A 14,664-nucleotide genomic window follows, 5' to 3' on the forward strand; every position below is an offset into this window, starting at 1 on the left:
CTCTACCCTTTGGCCATAAGTTACAGGGAGAGAAACAAAAAAAACAAAACAACAGTGATCTCCTGAGTTGGGAGGGAGATGGAGACACGAGGAATTCTCTCTCATCACTGTCCTCCTGGAAGTTTCAATTTACCAGACTTCCCTGGCGGTCCAGTGGTTAAGACTCTGAGCTTCCACTGCAGGCAGCACAGGTTTGATCCCTGGTCCAGGAACTAAGATCCCACATGCCGTGCTGCGTGGCCAAAAACATTTTTTAAAAAGCTTCAATTTACCAAAAAAATTAAAATTCATGAAATAAAAAATTTTTTTTCTTAATGAAATAAAAATTTTTATTTTCCCCTTCTACCAAAAATTTACAAACACCCCTATGCAAGCACAACCCTTAAAATAAAACTAGTCTGTCCTTTCCAATTTCTTATGTCCAATATAAGGCACACATAAGGATTTATCGAAACATTTATTACACACTCAATATTCTTTCCTGTGGAAATGATGTATGCTTAATCATTATATCAATGCTGGCAGCTAACTTCACCTTTCTGTTAACACACCCTGGAGATTTTTAAAACACTTTATTTAATAAAAGTTAAACATACAAAAACTGAAATTAACACACTTCTTAAAAACCACCATCTTCCATTAATAGGAAGACCCTTTTCTACGCATACATTTGGCTTAAACTCAACTCAGGATAATTGTGATGCTCACTTACCAACAAATGCTGACAACTTGATCTAGTTAACAAAAATTACAAACTCAGCTACGTGAACATAATATACAGGGAAATTATGGCCAGATTAATGCACGAGAAATACAGTAAATTTTTAATGATGAAACATTCGGTACTCTTGTTCATTAATTTAGCCTTGTTTTTTTACAAAAATAGTATCTACATTGTATACAGGGCTATACATCAGCTTTTTGTTTTCTCATATAAACATTACACATCCAAAAAATGGTACTACTACCATAAGTGAAAATCAACACAGGAGGAAAGCAAACGTACAAAAACAAAAAAAAACATTAGAAAAGGTAGCTGGTCCTAAACATGGTTTCTTACATAAAACTAAAATTCAATGAAAAGAATACAGAGCTGGATCAATTTTAGAGATGGCCTAATAGGCTTAGGAAATGAGTTGAGAAAAACCTCAAAAAAAACTCTGCCATTTACAAATTAACCTACTTTTAGGTTAACTGGGCAACAGCTAGGTTTAAGGTGAAGACAAAAAAAAAAATGAAGAGAAGTTCTCTTTAGCAGGTTGGTATTTTGCCTTGATGTTCCAGTGAATTGCTAGAATATGTGGCAAGTTCAAAGCATCTGAAACTTCCCAGTTAGAACCTTACAAAACGTATATGCCATCCATTAAGTGGGGGCCTGATACTAGGAAGATCAATAATTAACCTAAGTGCTGTATTTACTCAGCATCTATCTAGAAAAGTTGCTTTACCCAACAAACTTTGAGGAAACTGGTAGTAGTAATGAAAAAAGTTTAAATGAATAGCAGTTATCAAATACAATTTCTTCAAGTTTCATTCTACTGAAGTCAAACAATGACAACAATGGTATCTTCCTTACTCGTCTAACAAATAATTTACCTTTAGAAAAATATAAGGATAAAAAGGTAAATGTAAAGCCCTGCAGAGATGAAATCCAACAGTTTTTCTGATTATTGAGGCATCAAATGCCTAACATTGTATTTAGAGGTATCTTGATACTGTGTCATAGGTTTATCAGCAATTCCACAAGTTCCTACTCCAACTTTGCCAGTTACACTCTCAGGTGAAGCAAAAATACTCCTCTTTACCTAGGAGAAATGAAACAAACAATTCTTGATTAGTTTTGGAAAAAAATAAAATTCCAAAATACACCTATAAGGAAAAGTACCTCAAGGGAACCTGAGTGCTCATAAAACCCACTAGTGACACCCAACATAAGGCATGTTAACAAATCAGGTAGGGTTCAATACACTCTAAGCAGTATGTAAGATAACAAATAATTTTTCAAATTTTAGTTTATAAAAGGAAATCAGGGATTTCCCTGGTGGCGCAGTGGCTGGGAATCCGCCTGCCAATGCAGGGGACACGGGTTCATGCCCTGGTCCGGGAGGATCCTACATGCCGCGGAGCAACTAAGCCCATGCACCACAACTACTGAGCCCACGCTCTAGAGCCTGCAAGCCACAACTACTGAGCCCACGTGCCACAACTACTGAAGCCCGTGCGCCTAGAGCCCGTGCTCTGCAACGAGAAGCCACTGCAGTGAGAAGCCTGCCCCCATTCACTGCAACGAGAAGCCTGCCCCCATTCACTGCAACTAGAGAAAGCCCGTGTGCAGTGATGAAGAACCAACACATCCAAAAATAAATAACTTAAATAAATTTATTTTAAAAAAATTAAAATAAAAGGAAATAACCTAGATCTTTTGTAATTCCTGGTATAAACTCATTCACAGTGCTTCCACTGCAGAGACAGTGGCTAATGGAGATATTTTTCAGTAAGTCAAAAATGAAGATTAAAGAGGATTCTGAATTCAAGATCCAGTTACTATTTCGTTAAATCTATGAACCTCCTTTTTCATTTTAAAGTTATTTTGTGCTCACTTTATTTTAATGACAGTTGCACTTTGCAAATTTACAAAGTATGATTAAAGGATTTACTAACCTGGCCTTTTTTGTTTTTAGAATAGGCTCTGTTGTTGAACTGCTGCCATTTCACCTTCTGGTCCTCTCTTTCTTGTTCAAGTTCTTTTATTCTCTGTGCTTTTTTCAAAGCTTTCTTCTTTTTATATTCACGCTGCTGGGCAATCATTTCTTTTCTGTGTGGACAGAACAGGTAAATGTCAACTCTTAAAATTTAAAAGATGACTTCCTTAGAGATATTTAGCAGTGCAACCACTGCCCCCCCAAAAAAACCCCAAAACCTAATGAACTTACACATTCTTCACCCCACGAATAAAAGCTAACATCAATGCCGATCACTCAGGACTACTAAGAAATAAATGTTATTTGAAATATACAGTATCCTTGGAAGCTTCTGAATGCAAGTGTAGTAATCTATTACCCATTTAATCAAACATTTCAACTATGACTTTTAATTTGCCATTTACATGGCTTCTGCCAGTTGTGTTTTAGGCATAGGAGGAGTTTCAACATTAAAAGCTATCTAAACCTGTATCAATTGTTAAATGGGCAGTTAGCAAGTGTAATATGCTGCATTTGGAAAAACTGTATGAAGAGATTCAATGCAGATAAAACTATTTCATGTAGATTGGAAGAGCACAGCAGTACAAAGGGAAATCATAGCTAACAATTCTTAAAACAAAAACAACTAGGGTTTTCCAATCAGAGCCTAAAGCCCTCTCAATAATTTCTGCTCAGTCTGTTAACACTGACTTCTCACCAAAAGAAGGACGAAGAAAGAGGTCTTTAAAAAAAGGCTATATGATCTAGACTCCTCTGTATCATAAAATCACTACTATGAAGTGTGGTTTTTACACAAATACCAAAGACTAAAAATAGAAATGTCACATTATTCTACAATCTTTCTTATTGGGATGCTTAAACCAAGTTTATTTTAATAGATGATACAATTTTCCCAAATTCAAATATATTTATGTAGCAACTTAAGTTTTGAAAACTCTTGACAAATCCAAAAGATAGCCAATTGTGGCAAATATGCAGAACTGAAAATTGTTCATTCTATCTCTTAAATACCTCTCAAACTATACACGGGTCCATCCTTAACTGCTACTCCCTGGGCTCAGGTCCACGATCATCTTACACCTGGATGATAGCAGTAGCTGCCTTCTCTCTGCTGCCAGTAATCATTCGAAAGCTCCAATCTGAACACATCAGATCCTCTCTACTTGAAATGCATCCGTGGCTTTCAAGCTTTTTATGATCTGGCCTCTGCCTCTCTAATCTCTTGTCAAACCACCCACCCTCGAGCCCCAAGTTTCTACCAAAGGAATTTCTTTCTGTTACCTCTATGTTCCCACCTTGTTTTCTTCTTTAAATGTAAACATTTACTGAGTGAGATCTTACTACATGTCAAGAACTGTGCTACATGTTTTACTCATGCTGTCATTTAATCCTTACAACCCCATAAGGCATATACTATTGTCCCTGTTTCACAGATGAGGAAACAGAAGTTAAGCAGCTTGCCCAAGATCATACCTTCTAGTTCATTAACTGGCTAACACCTCTTCTTTTCAAATCTCAGTTTACACATCATTTCCTCAAAGAAATTTGCCCTGATGACTAAAATGCAGTTTAGGTACCTTTTCTTTGTTCCCTAAAAGTACCATTATGTTCCCTCCATTACTTTTACACTTTATTATTAAAGTTCTTCTTTAATTATGTGTTTGTTCTTTAGACTATAAACTCAGTCAAGACAAGGCCTAATTTGGTCTTCTTTGCTGTGATGGAACCCAGAACCTGGTTTAGTGAGAAGTATCAATATACAGAATCCTCTTAATAATTATTCATTAAATGCCTAAGTGGGAACCAAAATGTCTTCACTTTACCTAGGCATACATATATAGACAATGTTGACCATACACTGCTAATCTTCAAAATAATGGTAAACAGTATTACAAGTTTCTTACTCTAGTCTAGGCTGTATAGATTCTGCAGACATCTCAAGTACCCAAATGGGGAAGATTACATTTAAAATGCTTAAGTCAAAGTCACTTACTTTGACATGGGTTTGTTGCCACTGTCCTCCTTTGCCTTCCTTCCTTCTTCTACAGGCTTGAGGTTCAACAGTGGAGTCACTTCAGCATTGCCATAGCCAGCAAAAGTGATTGCAGCGGTGCCGTTTTCTTCATCTATCTCCTCAATCTCCGCTTCATAACACCTGTAAAGATATCATGGCTGTAAGCAGGTGAGTAAAGGTTTAGCACTCAGCCTACAAGACTTATACTGCAGTGATTCAACTATTCAATGTGTCTAAAATGAAACTCCTATAATCAAATGTCCCTTTGGCAAAGATAATAGTGGCTGGAGTTAGCCATCTGCTTTTTAAAAAGGAAGTCCTAACCAAAATATTGCCAAGGAAGTCTCTTACATGTCTACTATATGTGCTTTAGTCAATCTCTTTTGAGAAAAGATACTTCTTATAGGAATAATTTCAGTATATGTGCTTCACAAAAGTCTAAGATAACCAACCATTACTCAATTTCCAATTCAAGGAAAAAAGAATTTAGACTATATATTTTTTAATATCCATTCATTTTCCTCTACTTTCATGTTTATTTCCTCTAGGATCCAAGCCATTCTTCTGCCCTAAAACTTAACCTAAAGCTAAAAATTAAACTGTATTAATGGTAACCACCCAAGAATCAAATTCGTTCTATAAGTCATATTGGCTATTATAGAAAGATTAAAATAGGGTAGTTCAAGCTGATTAAAATCACCTTACCATTGTACTTTACTATTTCATGTTATAGTTACAGTTTTTTTTCTACACTTACTGTCCATCTTCACTCCAGATTGCCATACACTTGTCTCCTACTTTCCATGAATGAGTGGGCTGAGTAGAAGCAAAATTGTCTGAACTTGCCAGCGTTTCAGAAGGTTGAGTTGACAGAAGGTCTTTGGTTAGTTCTATAACTTCCTAAAAAGAAAAAACAAAAACCATTAACTTTATTTTTATAATTCACATTGTCAACTACTTTCAACAAGCAAGTTCTTTCAGTTTTTGATAACAGCTCTCATACCACACAGCACTCATTAAGTACTCTACAAAGATTTATCTGCAGTTCATAACAATACTATGATGTAGATACTGTGATTATCCCCATGTAGAAACTGAGATACAGTATTTTATACACTAGTGCTGGGATTTAAACCCAGGCAGTTGCCTTTCAATTTAAATAACCTCAAATACTAACAGAAATCGGGTAGACTTGAATTTACACTGTACATTACTTTTAAGCACCTATTTTAGCTGAATAGACCTCTCTAAAGATGAGAAACAGTCAACTGTAAGGCACTGACCTAGATTCAAGATCACTTTTCTCTCACATCACTGTCACGTGTATGTCGCACAACTGCACTTTTTACAGGGCACTGCTTGGCAGTCGTTATTAACTGCCTGCCAACAGGTGAGCTCCCCCTCAAAAACCCCCAAACACTTGAAGCAGCCTTATTAGTAATAAAAATGTTCCTGCTCATACGTATTTCTACCAAAGTACTGTAGATATATTTTAAAAACAGTAGTGTCTCTATTCATTTATTATAAAACCTATCCCATTTGGGTAAGCAAATTACCAAGTCAGATTTAAAATATCCCAATACCTTAATGTTAAGCACATTAGCACAGCTTCGTTTAAAAGAAAAAAATAAAATAAATGTAACACACACAGGTAGGCAAAACCTTTCTGTGTGGCAAATATATTTTCTAACTCAGGCTTACACTTACTGACTTTAAAGGTGTTTAGTAGGGCTGGTTAAAAAACTTAAGAAGTAGAACAAATTGATAGATTCTGCTACCAATCTGCTATATTTTTACTCTGATGAAGACTCATATTATGCATCACCTTATCTGATTTATTTTAAGAACTTGCATACCTGTTCCTCTGCTGTTGCAAATAAAATACCTTAAACATCACATTATTATGTTCTGGGAGAAAAATTAGCAAAGTTGCACTCTGTATTGAGTTTCTTCTGGTTCCCATTGAGGTTTTATAATAGTAGCTCTGGTTCAATAGACAAGAAAGTTTAATGTTACTTCTCTCCTAAAGATTTTAAATCTTCCTGGCTATTTCTTAAAAACTTATATTTGAGTCTTAAAAAAAAGGATTATTAAAGCCCTTGGAGAAAGATCAGTTTTATTAATTAAAAAATTTTATGAATGAAAAAACTAGAAGACTCAGATTTACATTAAAAATTCAGTAGATTAACATCTTTAATGAAAGCTTTATTAGGTGCCAAATATCCATTCAAATACTTTTTAATAAGACAATCTTTTGCACATAACTTTTGCAAATAAGCAAAGAACTTCCAAATAAACAGATCATGTACTACACAAAGAAGGAGAGTAAATTATCCAGTCTTGTTTTTAATTAACCACTTTTAGGGCCAAGAATGTAATCCAATAAGCCTGACTCAAGAGCCCATACAATCCCTATCATTAAATAATTCCATTTAACTAGGGATCATTTAACTACTAAAGCACAAACATAAAGTCTATGTTTGTAGGTCTCAAGATTTAGAACTCTACTTGTCTTGGGATAAAACATCTCCCCACTATATTTTCATAAGGAAATACATTTTCACCAAAGAAAAGGGTCCTGAAAAGCTGTGCATGTTATAATTTCCAGAGTCCTGCCCTGAAATGACACTTTAAAAAATCTGGAGCATTTATCTCTAGTTGTCTTTTTACTTTGCCATGTTTTACATACCCCTCCCAACAACTATAAAGACCCTTCTAAATGGTTTTTTTTTTCTTCACATGTGTATATGGACCAAAGTATTAGAGAAACTATTTTATGTATGAGGGAGTTCTTAAAGGTACATACCATTAATTACTTTTCCTCCCCCAAGTCTGAGTTCTGAAACTGCTCCTTCATTGACAGATGGGCAGCAGTTACAGTAATCGGCAATCCCAGGAAGCATCAGATGTTGTGATCTACATATCAGCAGGTCAAAGGGGGTGCACTCAAGCACTCTGCTTACTGAAGGAAGGCGTTTCGGGGATGCAGAGCCACTGTAACATATGAGACAAGTGACTTGACCCCTGCCTCCTTTAGAACCAGTGTATTCAGCAAACAGCCTAATAAATTGACTATTTTTTGTGATTATCAGAGACTGCCTGGGGAGCTAGCCAACTAGCTAGCCTGGATTTTACTAAACCCACTTCTTTTAAGTGAAAAAAGAAAGGCAATTAGGACTTTAGTAAATTAATCTGCTGCCTGTTGAGTAACTTTATATGAAAGATAGTACATAAAGAAATAAACATAGAAGCCTTACTGGCAAATGAGGGCCACTGAAAAAAATGAAGAACATTTTGCATAAATGAAAGGGCAAACAAATTTTTAACCAGAGTTAAGGATATTCCATAAAAGGAACACAAGAAAATAAAGGAGGCCACAAACTCAAGTCATCAGCCTGAACAGATTCTTCAGCAAATATAAAAGGCAGGATTAAATATCAATGGCACAAGGTATATCCCAGAATGCAGAGAAGGAAAAGGATTTTAAAAAAAAACAAACACACACACAAAAAACCTGGGCTTCCCTGGTGGCGCAGTAGTTGAGAGTCCGCCTGCAGGGGACACGGGTTCGTGCCCCGGTCCGGGAAGATCCCACATGCCGCGGAGCGGCTGGGCCCGTGAGCCATGGCCGCTGAGCCTGCGCGTCTGGAGCCTGTGCTCCGCAACGGAAGAGGCCACAACAGTGAAAGGCCCGCGTACCGCAAAAACAAAAACAAAAAACCTATGACAAAATAGAAGCTGTAGCTGTAGTCAATGGAGATAACAATTACTAGATGGAAGCAGACAGCACAAAACTTTCCAGAATTTTATGTAATCCTAAATGATGCCTTCCACCTTTGAGAAGTTTTCAATTCAAAACAGACCTATTTCTAGTAACCAAAATGATTTTTTTTTTCCATGACAGAATAAGAGGAAAAGAATCCAAAGTCAAGACTGGTCAGGAAAAACATTCTCTATTATTTCTAACTGAAGTGTTAGAACTTATGCTTCTATATCTGTGCCATCTGATATGGTAGCCACATATGGCTACTTAAATAAAATTTAAAATTCAGCTCTTCGGCCATCCTAGTCTTATTTCAAATATTCAACAGCCACATGTGGGTAGTGGCTGTAATATTACACAGCAGATACAGAACATCTCCATCACCACAGAAACTTCTATTGGACAATGCTTTTCAAAGTGGTTACAGAAAACAGGACATTTTACAGATAAATGGCCCCCAGGTCATTATTAACTGAACCCTAAGTAAGCCATTTACCTGGTTACTACAATGCCTACTACAATGGTCTCTCTCCCAATAGTATTTCCACTATGGATCATGTCCTAATAAGACAATTCTGCCCAGGCTCTGACAATTTACTCTGTAACATTATTACCTCATAATAATGTTCACAGTCTTCACTCCCAACTCCCCGCTCCACCAGTTCCACATATACCCCTCCCTCCTACTGCCCAGGAAGCAATATATACAACATTAGCACATGACGTTTTATTTTCTTCAAAGAAAAAAAGCACTGCTTTTAAGTTGGGTTTAAAAAAAAAAAAGAGAGAGAGACAGAGAGATGGGGGCATGCCAGGCTCTCTCCTTGAGGCAAGAAGAAAGTTGGCCTGAGAGTGGGAGAAATTGCTCCCAAAACATCTTTTTCTTATTGACTGGCTCCTTGAAATCCACTGGCCTGATTTCTACGTATTGAAGAGAGGCCCTGGTTTCTGTGTTTTTAGAAAAAAAACATACTATTGCAACTTCATGAAAGTCTATCCTAAATCCAGAATTTGAACCCAAAAATATTTAACTCATCTTAATTATGCCCAGGTAAGCGCTTTCAGAATCCTGAATCTGGACCCCATTTCACGTAAGTTTCATTTGTTTGCAGTTCTAATATCCCTAAAATTTAATAATTTTAATGGGCAAGAGGATGATATAAAGGGAGGGAAAGGATTACTTAGATAGGATGAAGATGATTCAAGTTTTGTTTTGAATCAGTGAACATAGACCATCTAATCATCTTTTAAAACTTTCCAAAAACTCAGGTTCAGAATTTTAAATTCACAAATTTGTTAAGATGAAAACTCATACATATTTACAAGTATTATATATGGTATTTTTATTAATCAACCTATTGTTCTGAGAAATAACAGATATTTACTATCATGGCTTTATGTTTGTCTCAAAACCCCAGAGCAAGTTTTAAAAAGCAGGTTTCATACTTACTGCCCCTCCACAACAAAAAGAACAAATTAAGATCTCCTTCTCACATAGATTTGGTTTAATTTTAAGTTGCTAACAAGTGTCAAAAACTAGATGTAAAACCTAGCCTTAAGTTCAAACATTATATAACATTTATGCAGAAAACAAGCATCTCTTTAGGTATTTTTATAATGTGTTTTCAACACAAGGCACTAGAGCTAGCTCTGTTACACACACACAGGATCTCTGGCATGCGTGCTCTATTTCATTTTCAAAGAATCTTTTGGCATTAAAAAGAATCTTAATCAGGTTATATTTTCCTCCTTTAATTTTAGTTACCCTTTGAACTAAAATTCCTTTTCCAGGTCTTTAAAATCAGAAGTGCTATTCCTTGTAAAATTGTATGTACCTCTTTCTCTAGAAAGTTTGACAATGACTTCTAATGTTAACTCTTATTTTTTAAAATTATATGAGCATACAAGGTTGACGTTAACAAAGAACAATGCTTCAATCATTTTGATGTACACAAACTGAGGAAGCAACCCTACTCCTAGAAGCCATGTATGCCTATGTACGTACACACTTGTACACACAAGGGGTGAAACACTCCCTCCAAATGGTGTTCTGGATACCCACGGATTCTTAACAATAGATCATTTGTAAAACACAAAAATATTCTTTTCAAGCAATGTAACTGTAAGTGTCCCCTCATACTTACTTGCAAATCTTTCTTTAATTTTAGCAAATCTTCATTTTCTCCATTTCCAGACAGCGCAGCTTCAACTTGCTGGAGTTGAGCTTTGTAGCTTGCCAGTTGCTTTGCTAGATCCTCTGACATCTGAAGAAAATAAAAAGAGTAAAGTCATGAAAACGGAACAAAAAGAACCAAACCATAAAAAATAATTTTCCCTGTCTGCCTGAATCAACCCTAACCAATTTTGCTCCCAACTCATTATTATAACTCACTGCAACGTCATTTATCACTACTACCTTTACTTTCAATTCAGAGAAAAGCTGTGAGCCAAACACAAACTTCAAGTATTCTGATGATTATAAACATGTCAGACAAATTCCATATAGAAACAGAAAACAAGAGGTAAGAGGAAAAAGAAGAACTTCTAATTTTCTTTGAAGTCCTGTAACAGGGAAGGCACTGTGTTAGGCTCAATTAACAGGATTGTTATATTGTCACCAAAAAAAAAAAAAAAGGCACTAAACTGTTGAAAGAGTTGAGGCTTCTGATTTTTAAGCACTAAAAAATACCTCCAAAACCAATTCCAACTGATTTTGGATTAACTACACAAATAGCTCTCCACAAGAGCTATTCAATTAGTATGAATGCGTTTAGAAACTCTTATCCAGAGCAAAAACCCAGTCACTTAAATACTGACGATGCATTTTCTGCAATGAAAGAAACAGCACTGATACTCTCCTATTTAGGCAATCTAAGGAACGTGTCTTTCACCAATCTGGCTCATTCTTCTCCTGAAAGTAAGGTAGGAGAGAATTCTTTCTCGCTTTATTAGCAAACATACGGGGTTTCCGAGGACCCGTCTGTTTTACAATCCCCGTCCAACCACAGCCTGGAAGGACTCCAAAAGGGTTAGAGCAAGCCAGGCTGCTCCCCCTCGGTCACTCAACACCTCAAAGTCCGCCACAACTTGCTCGACCATTTCAGACCTCGAAATTCAAACAGCTTCCAGGGAAACCGAAAACACGAACCCAGCGGAGGCGCCGGGAGCCGGAGCCCCACCCGCAAACAGGCTCGGAAGGGCCCGGAGCGTCCTTAAAATGCCAACCCCACCCGCTGGGTTCCCGCGGCTAGCCCAACCCCGTCCGAGGCCGCTCAGGGCTCAACTCTGGGTGGAAGAGGAGGCCGGCGCTCCTGACACTCCGGCCGGCGCCCGGGCCTCTCCAGCGCGGCCCGCTCCTCGGCCTCAGGCCTCCGCTTCAACTAGGGGGAGGCCGAAGCCCGGCGAGGCCTTACTCTCTCCCTCATCGCGTTTGTTACCTTGTGTGGGGCTGGGGGCGTGGCGGCGGGACGGGGTCGCGACAAAGCAGCCCAGCGGTGGTTGCGACAGCGGCAGCAGCAAGCAAAAGCTCCGCGGCGACAACTAGGCGACTTGGTCTGGAAAAGAATACCTCGGTCAGCGGCGAGCGGGAGAGGACTAAAGCCGGGCACTGGAAGGAGGAATAGAGGAGGCGGGTAAAGTCTCGCGAGAGGTTAAAAATCCTCGCACGACGTCGCTCGGCTCACGTGATTCCCAGCTCCCTCTAGGCCGCCGGCCCTTAATCACGTTAGGGAAGTAAAGTGGGCAGGGTTTCGTAGGAAGGAAATGACGTACTAGTATGCGCCTGGCGCCGGATGTAGGTTCGTTTTATCTTAGTTCCGGCTCGGAGTGGGGGTCTGTTGGGCAGTTACTTCAGGGCTGTGTGCCGTTGGGCACTTCTTGAGGTTCCCAGAGTGCTGGGTGGTGGGAGGAACGGGGTTTAATACAGCATTCATACTACCGGTTGGTTCTCTGAGTGTGGTCCCGGTAGCATCAGCCTTGCGTGGTATTGGGAGGAACGGGGTTTAATACAGCATTCATACTACCGGTTGGTTCTCTGAGTGTGGTCCCGGTAGCATCAGCCTTGCGTGGTATTTATTTTTTTTACAGTAATTTGTAATTTATTGCAAAAATAATTTACTATAAATACGGTTTCTCAACACCCACCTCACACCTTTGAGTCAGAAACTCTGAGGATGGCCTCAGCAACCTGTTTCAACAAGCCTTGTAGGTGATACCAATGTCTGGTAAAGTTTGAGAACCACCGATTCACAGAATAATAAAAGTCTTAGTGGCAACAAAAAGCTGATTAGATTGTGGCAGAACCTATTCGAGAGTAGATTAATTGGACTTTTCGAGGGCGATGACCCAATCTGTGGAGTCGCCCCAGGAGCCGGAGCTGTCGCATCTCCGCCTCTTCCACTTCCTGTAGCAAACAATAAAGGCCATGCGTACCGTGAAAAAGAAAAGAAAAACCTATTTTGTTAGCACTTACTGGTTTTAATTAAGTTATATAGGTTAATACCGCCTGAAGGGGGATAATCTCCAAGTTACAATCTTGAATGATAAACAGTGGTGTGACTACATCCACTTATGTTTAAAAAGAAATGCGTGTTGTAATAATATATACCATTTATGGACGGATTCACGAATCTATGTAGAGATTTGGAGTGGAAGCCACATGTTTTCACTAATAATCCTTTTTATCCCTTTAACCATACGTATATAATTTTTTCCAATTAAAAAAAAACTAGTTAAAAAAAAAGATAAAGGCCTGAGACACGAAGAGGCTATGTGAATGCCAGGAAAGAACGTTCCCTGGAGGATTGGGGTCTGTAGCTGGACCCTTAAGAAAGCCCTCCTCTAAGGTGGGTTTGTGATGATTAAGAGTGGCAGTCAGCTTGCAAGAATGGAAAATGCTGCAGAGGGCAGCAGTGTGTAGCTAGAATTAAGAGGGAAGACAAACCAGAGAGGATGTACTTTTCTTTAATATAGTAGAAATCTATTAAAAACACAATGTAGTATTTGACAACTCTTATTTCAATTGTGTATTTTAAGAACTAATGCCAGGAGGATCTTCCATGAATATAAAGTAAACTTTACAGCTGTTTAAAAATTTCTCAAATAAGAACTCTTAATGAACCCCCAAGATCAGAAAATAGGAAAATATTTATAAGCTTCAGTATAGTTTTCTGATAGCTTTTGTTTTCAGGATTGCTTTTAATCTCTCCCTGTGTGCAACATAGATTATATTTGGAAAGAAAAGTTATACCGAATGTTATTAGTTCTCACAAAGAGATAACAGTTGTGTGTACCAGACACCATTATAAACACTACATGTATTCATTTATTTTTCACTGTGATTCTGTGTGCTTTTAAAGACAAAGCTGGAGCAAGTACAAGCTTTGACTAAGAGTGTTCCTTCAAATAGGCGTTCTAACTTACCACTTCCTTTGAAGTGTCAAAATCTTAAAATATTCTCACTCAAATTTAATCGAGTTTATCTTCAAAAAGAACAGTATCTAAAACCTCTAGTTCTTTAAAGCTGGTATTTATTTTATTGAACTCAGTAAGTACATAAAATTTAAAGACTCCACATTGTCATATATGCAGCTATTTCCTTTCACTACTAAAGATAATTAAAGTATAGCCACTGCCTTTGGAAATGTACCAACTCACTGCAGAGCATAAAAGTATAGAATAAACTAGTACATGTTGGTTAAATGGGAGATTGCATTCTTTAGCTTAGCTTTTATTGTATTCCTTCTTGACTAAAAGTAGCCCCAGATTTGCCTACCTTTTTTGATATCTGTACAAATGCCTAAGGTAATGAATTAGAGATGTGTACATAGTCAAAATAACTATCTATGCCTTTTGACCTTTTTAGTCATAATAGGTGTTTTGAATGTTTGCATGGAGATTTGTTGCAGGGCAAGCTACTGGCTTTTTCTGCCTATTGAGTGTTTTGGGGTACAGTACCTTGAAAATATATCCTGAGATGACTCTTAGGTTATATCATCCACTTAAGTTTGATGGAAAAACAACCTTAAATGAATGCTGACCGATGCAGGTGCTCACCAGTCATAGCAATCCTGATTTGTTCACTGAAATCTGCATTGCCTTTCTAGTCTTAGGATGTACATTTTCAGCTATTGTATATTTCATGTGTACCACTAAAAAAAGAAAAAAGGATTAGTTTGAAAAATGAT

General features: G+C 37.7%; 1 protein-coding gene across 1 annotated transcript; it reads right to left on the reverse strand.

Annotated features, from left to right (window-relative positions):
• Positions 1-557: 557 nt before the first annotated feature.
• Positions 558-12,098, reverse strand: SMNDC1 (survival motor neuron domain containing 1). Its single transcript, XM_024756093.1, has 6 exons — positions 11,917-12,098; positions 10,624-10,743; positions 5,474-5,616; positions 4,696-4,857; positions 2,662-2,815; positions 558-1,805 (listed from the first exon to the last, which is right to left on the reverse strand). Exons 2-6 carry the CDS (start codon positions 10,741-10,743, stop codon positions 1,668-1,670), a joined length of 717 nt encoding a protein of 238 aa, XP_024611861.1. The 5' UTR covers positions 11,917-12,098; the 3' UTR covers positions 558-1,667.
• Between the last annotated feature and the right edge of the window lie 2,566 nt (positions 12,099-14,664).

The sequence above is a fragment of the Neophocaena asiaeorientalis genome, unplaced genomic scaffold, assembly GCF_003031525.2.
Source record: "Neophocaena asiaeorientalis asiaeorientalis breed wild unplaced genomic scaffold, Neophocaena_asiaeorientalis_V1.1 scaffold85, whole genome shotgun sequence".
NCBI classification, from domain to species: Eukaryota; Metazoa; Chordata; class Mammalia; order Artiodactyla; family Phocoenidae; genus Neophocaena; species Neophocaena asiaeorientalis.

Excerpts from the sequence above, each read along its gene's own strand:
- SMNDC1 (XM_024756093.1), bottom strand. The coding sequence starts at position 10,743 with ATGTCAGAGGATCTAGCAAAGCAACTGGCAAGCTACAAAGCTCAACTC. Across the intron at positions 5,617-10,623 it reads AATTAAAGAAAGATTTGCAA|GAAGTTATAGAACTAACCAA; the intron begins GTAAGTATGAGG and ends TTTTCTTTTTAG. Across the intron at positions 2,816-4,695 it reads GGCAACAAACCCATGTCAAA|AAAAGAAATGATTGCCCAGC; the intron begins GTAAGTGACTTT and ends CTGTCCACACAG.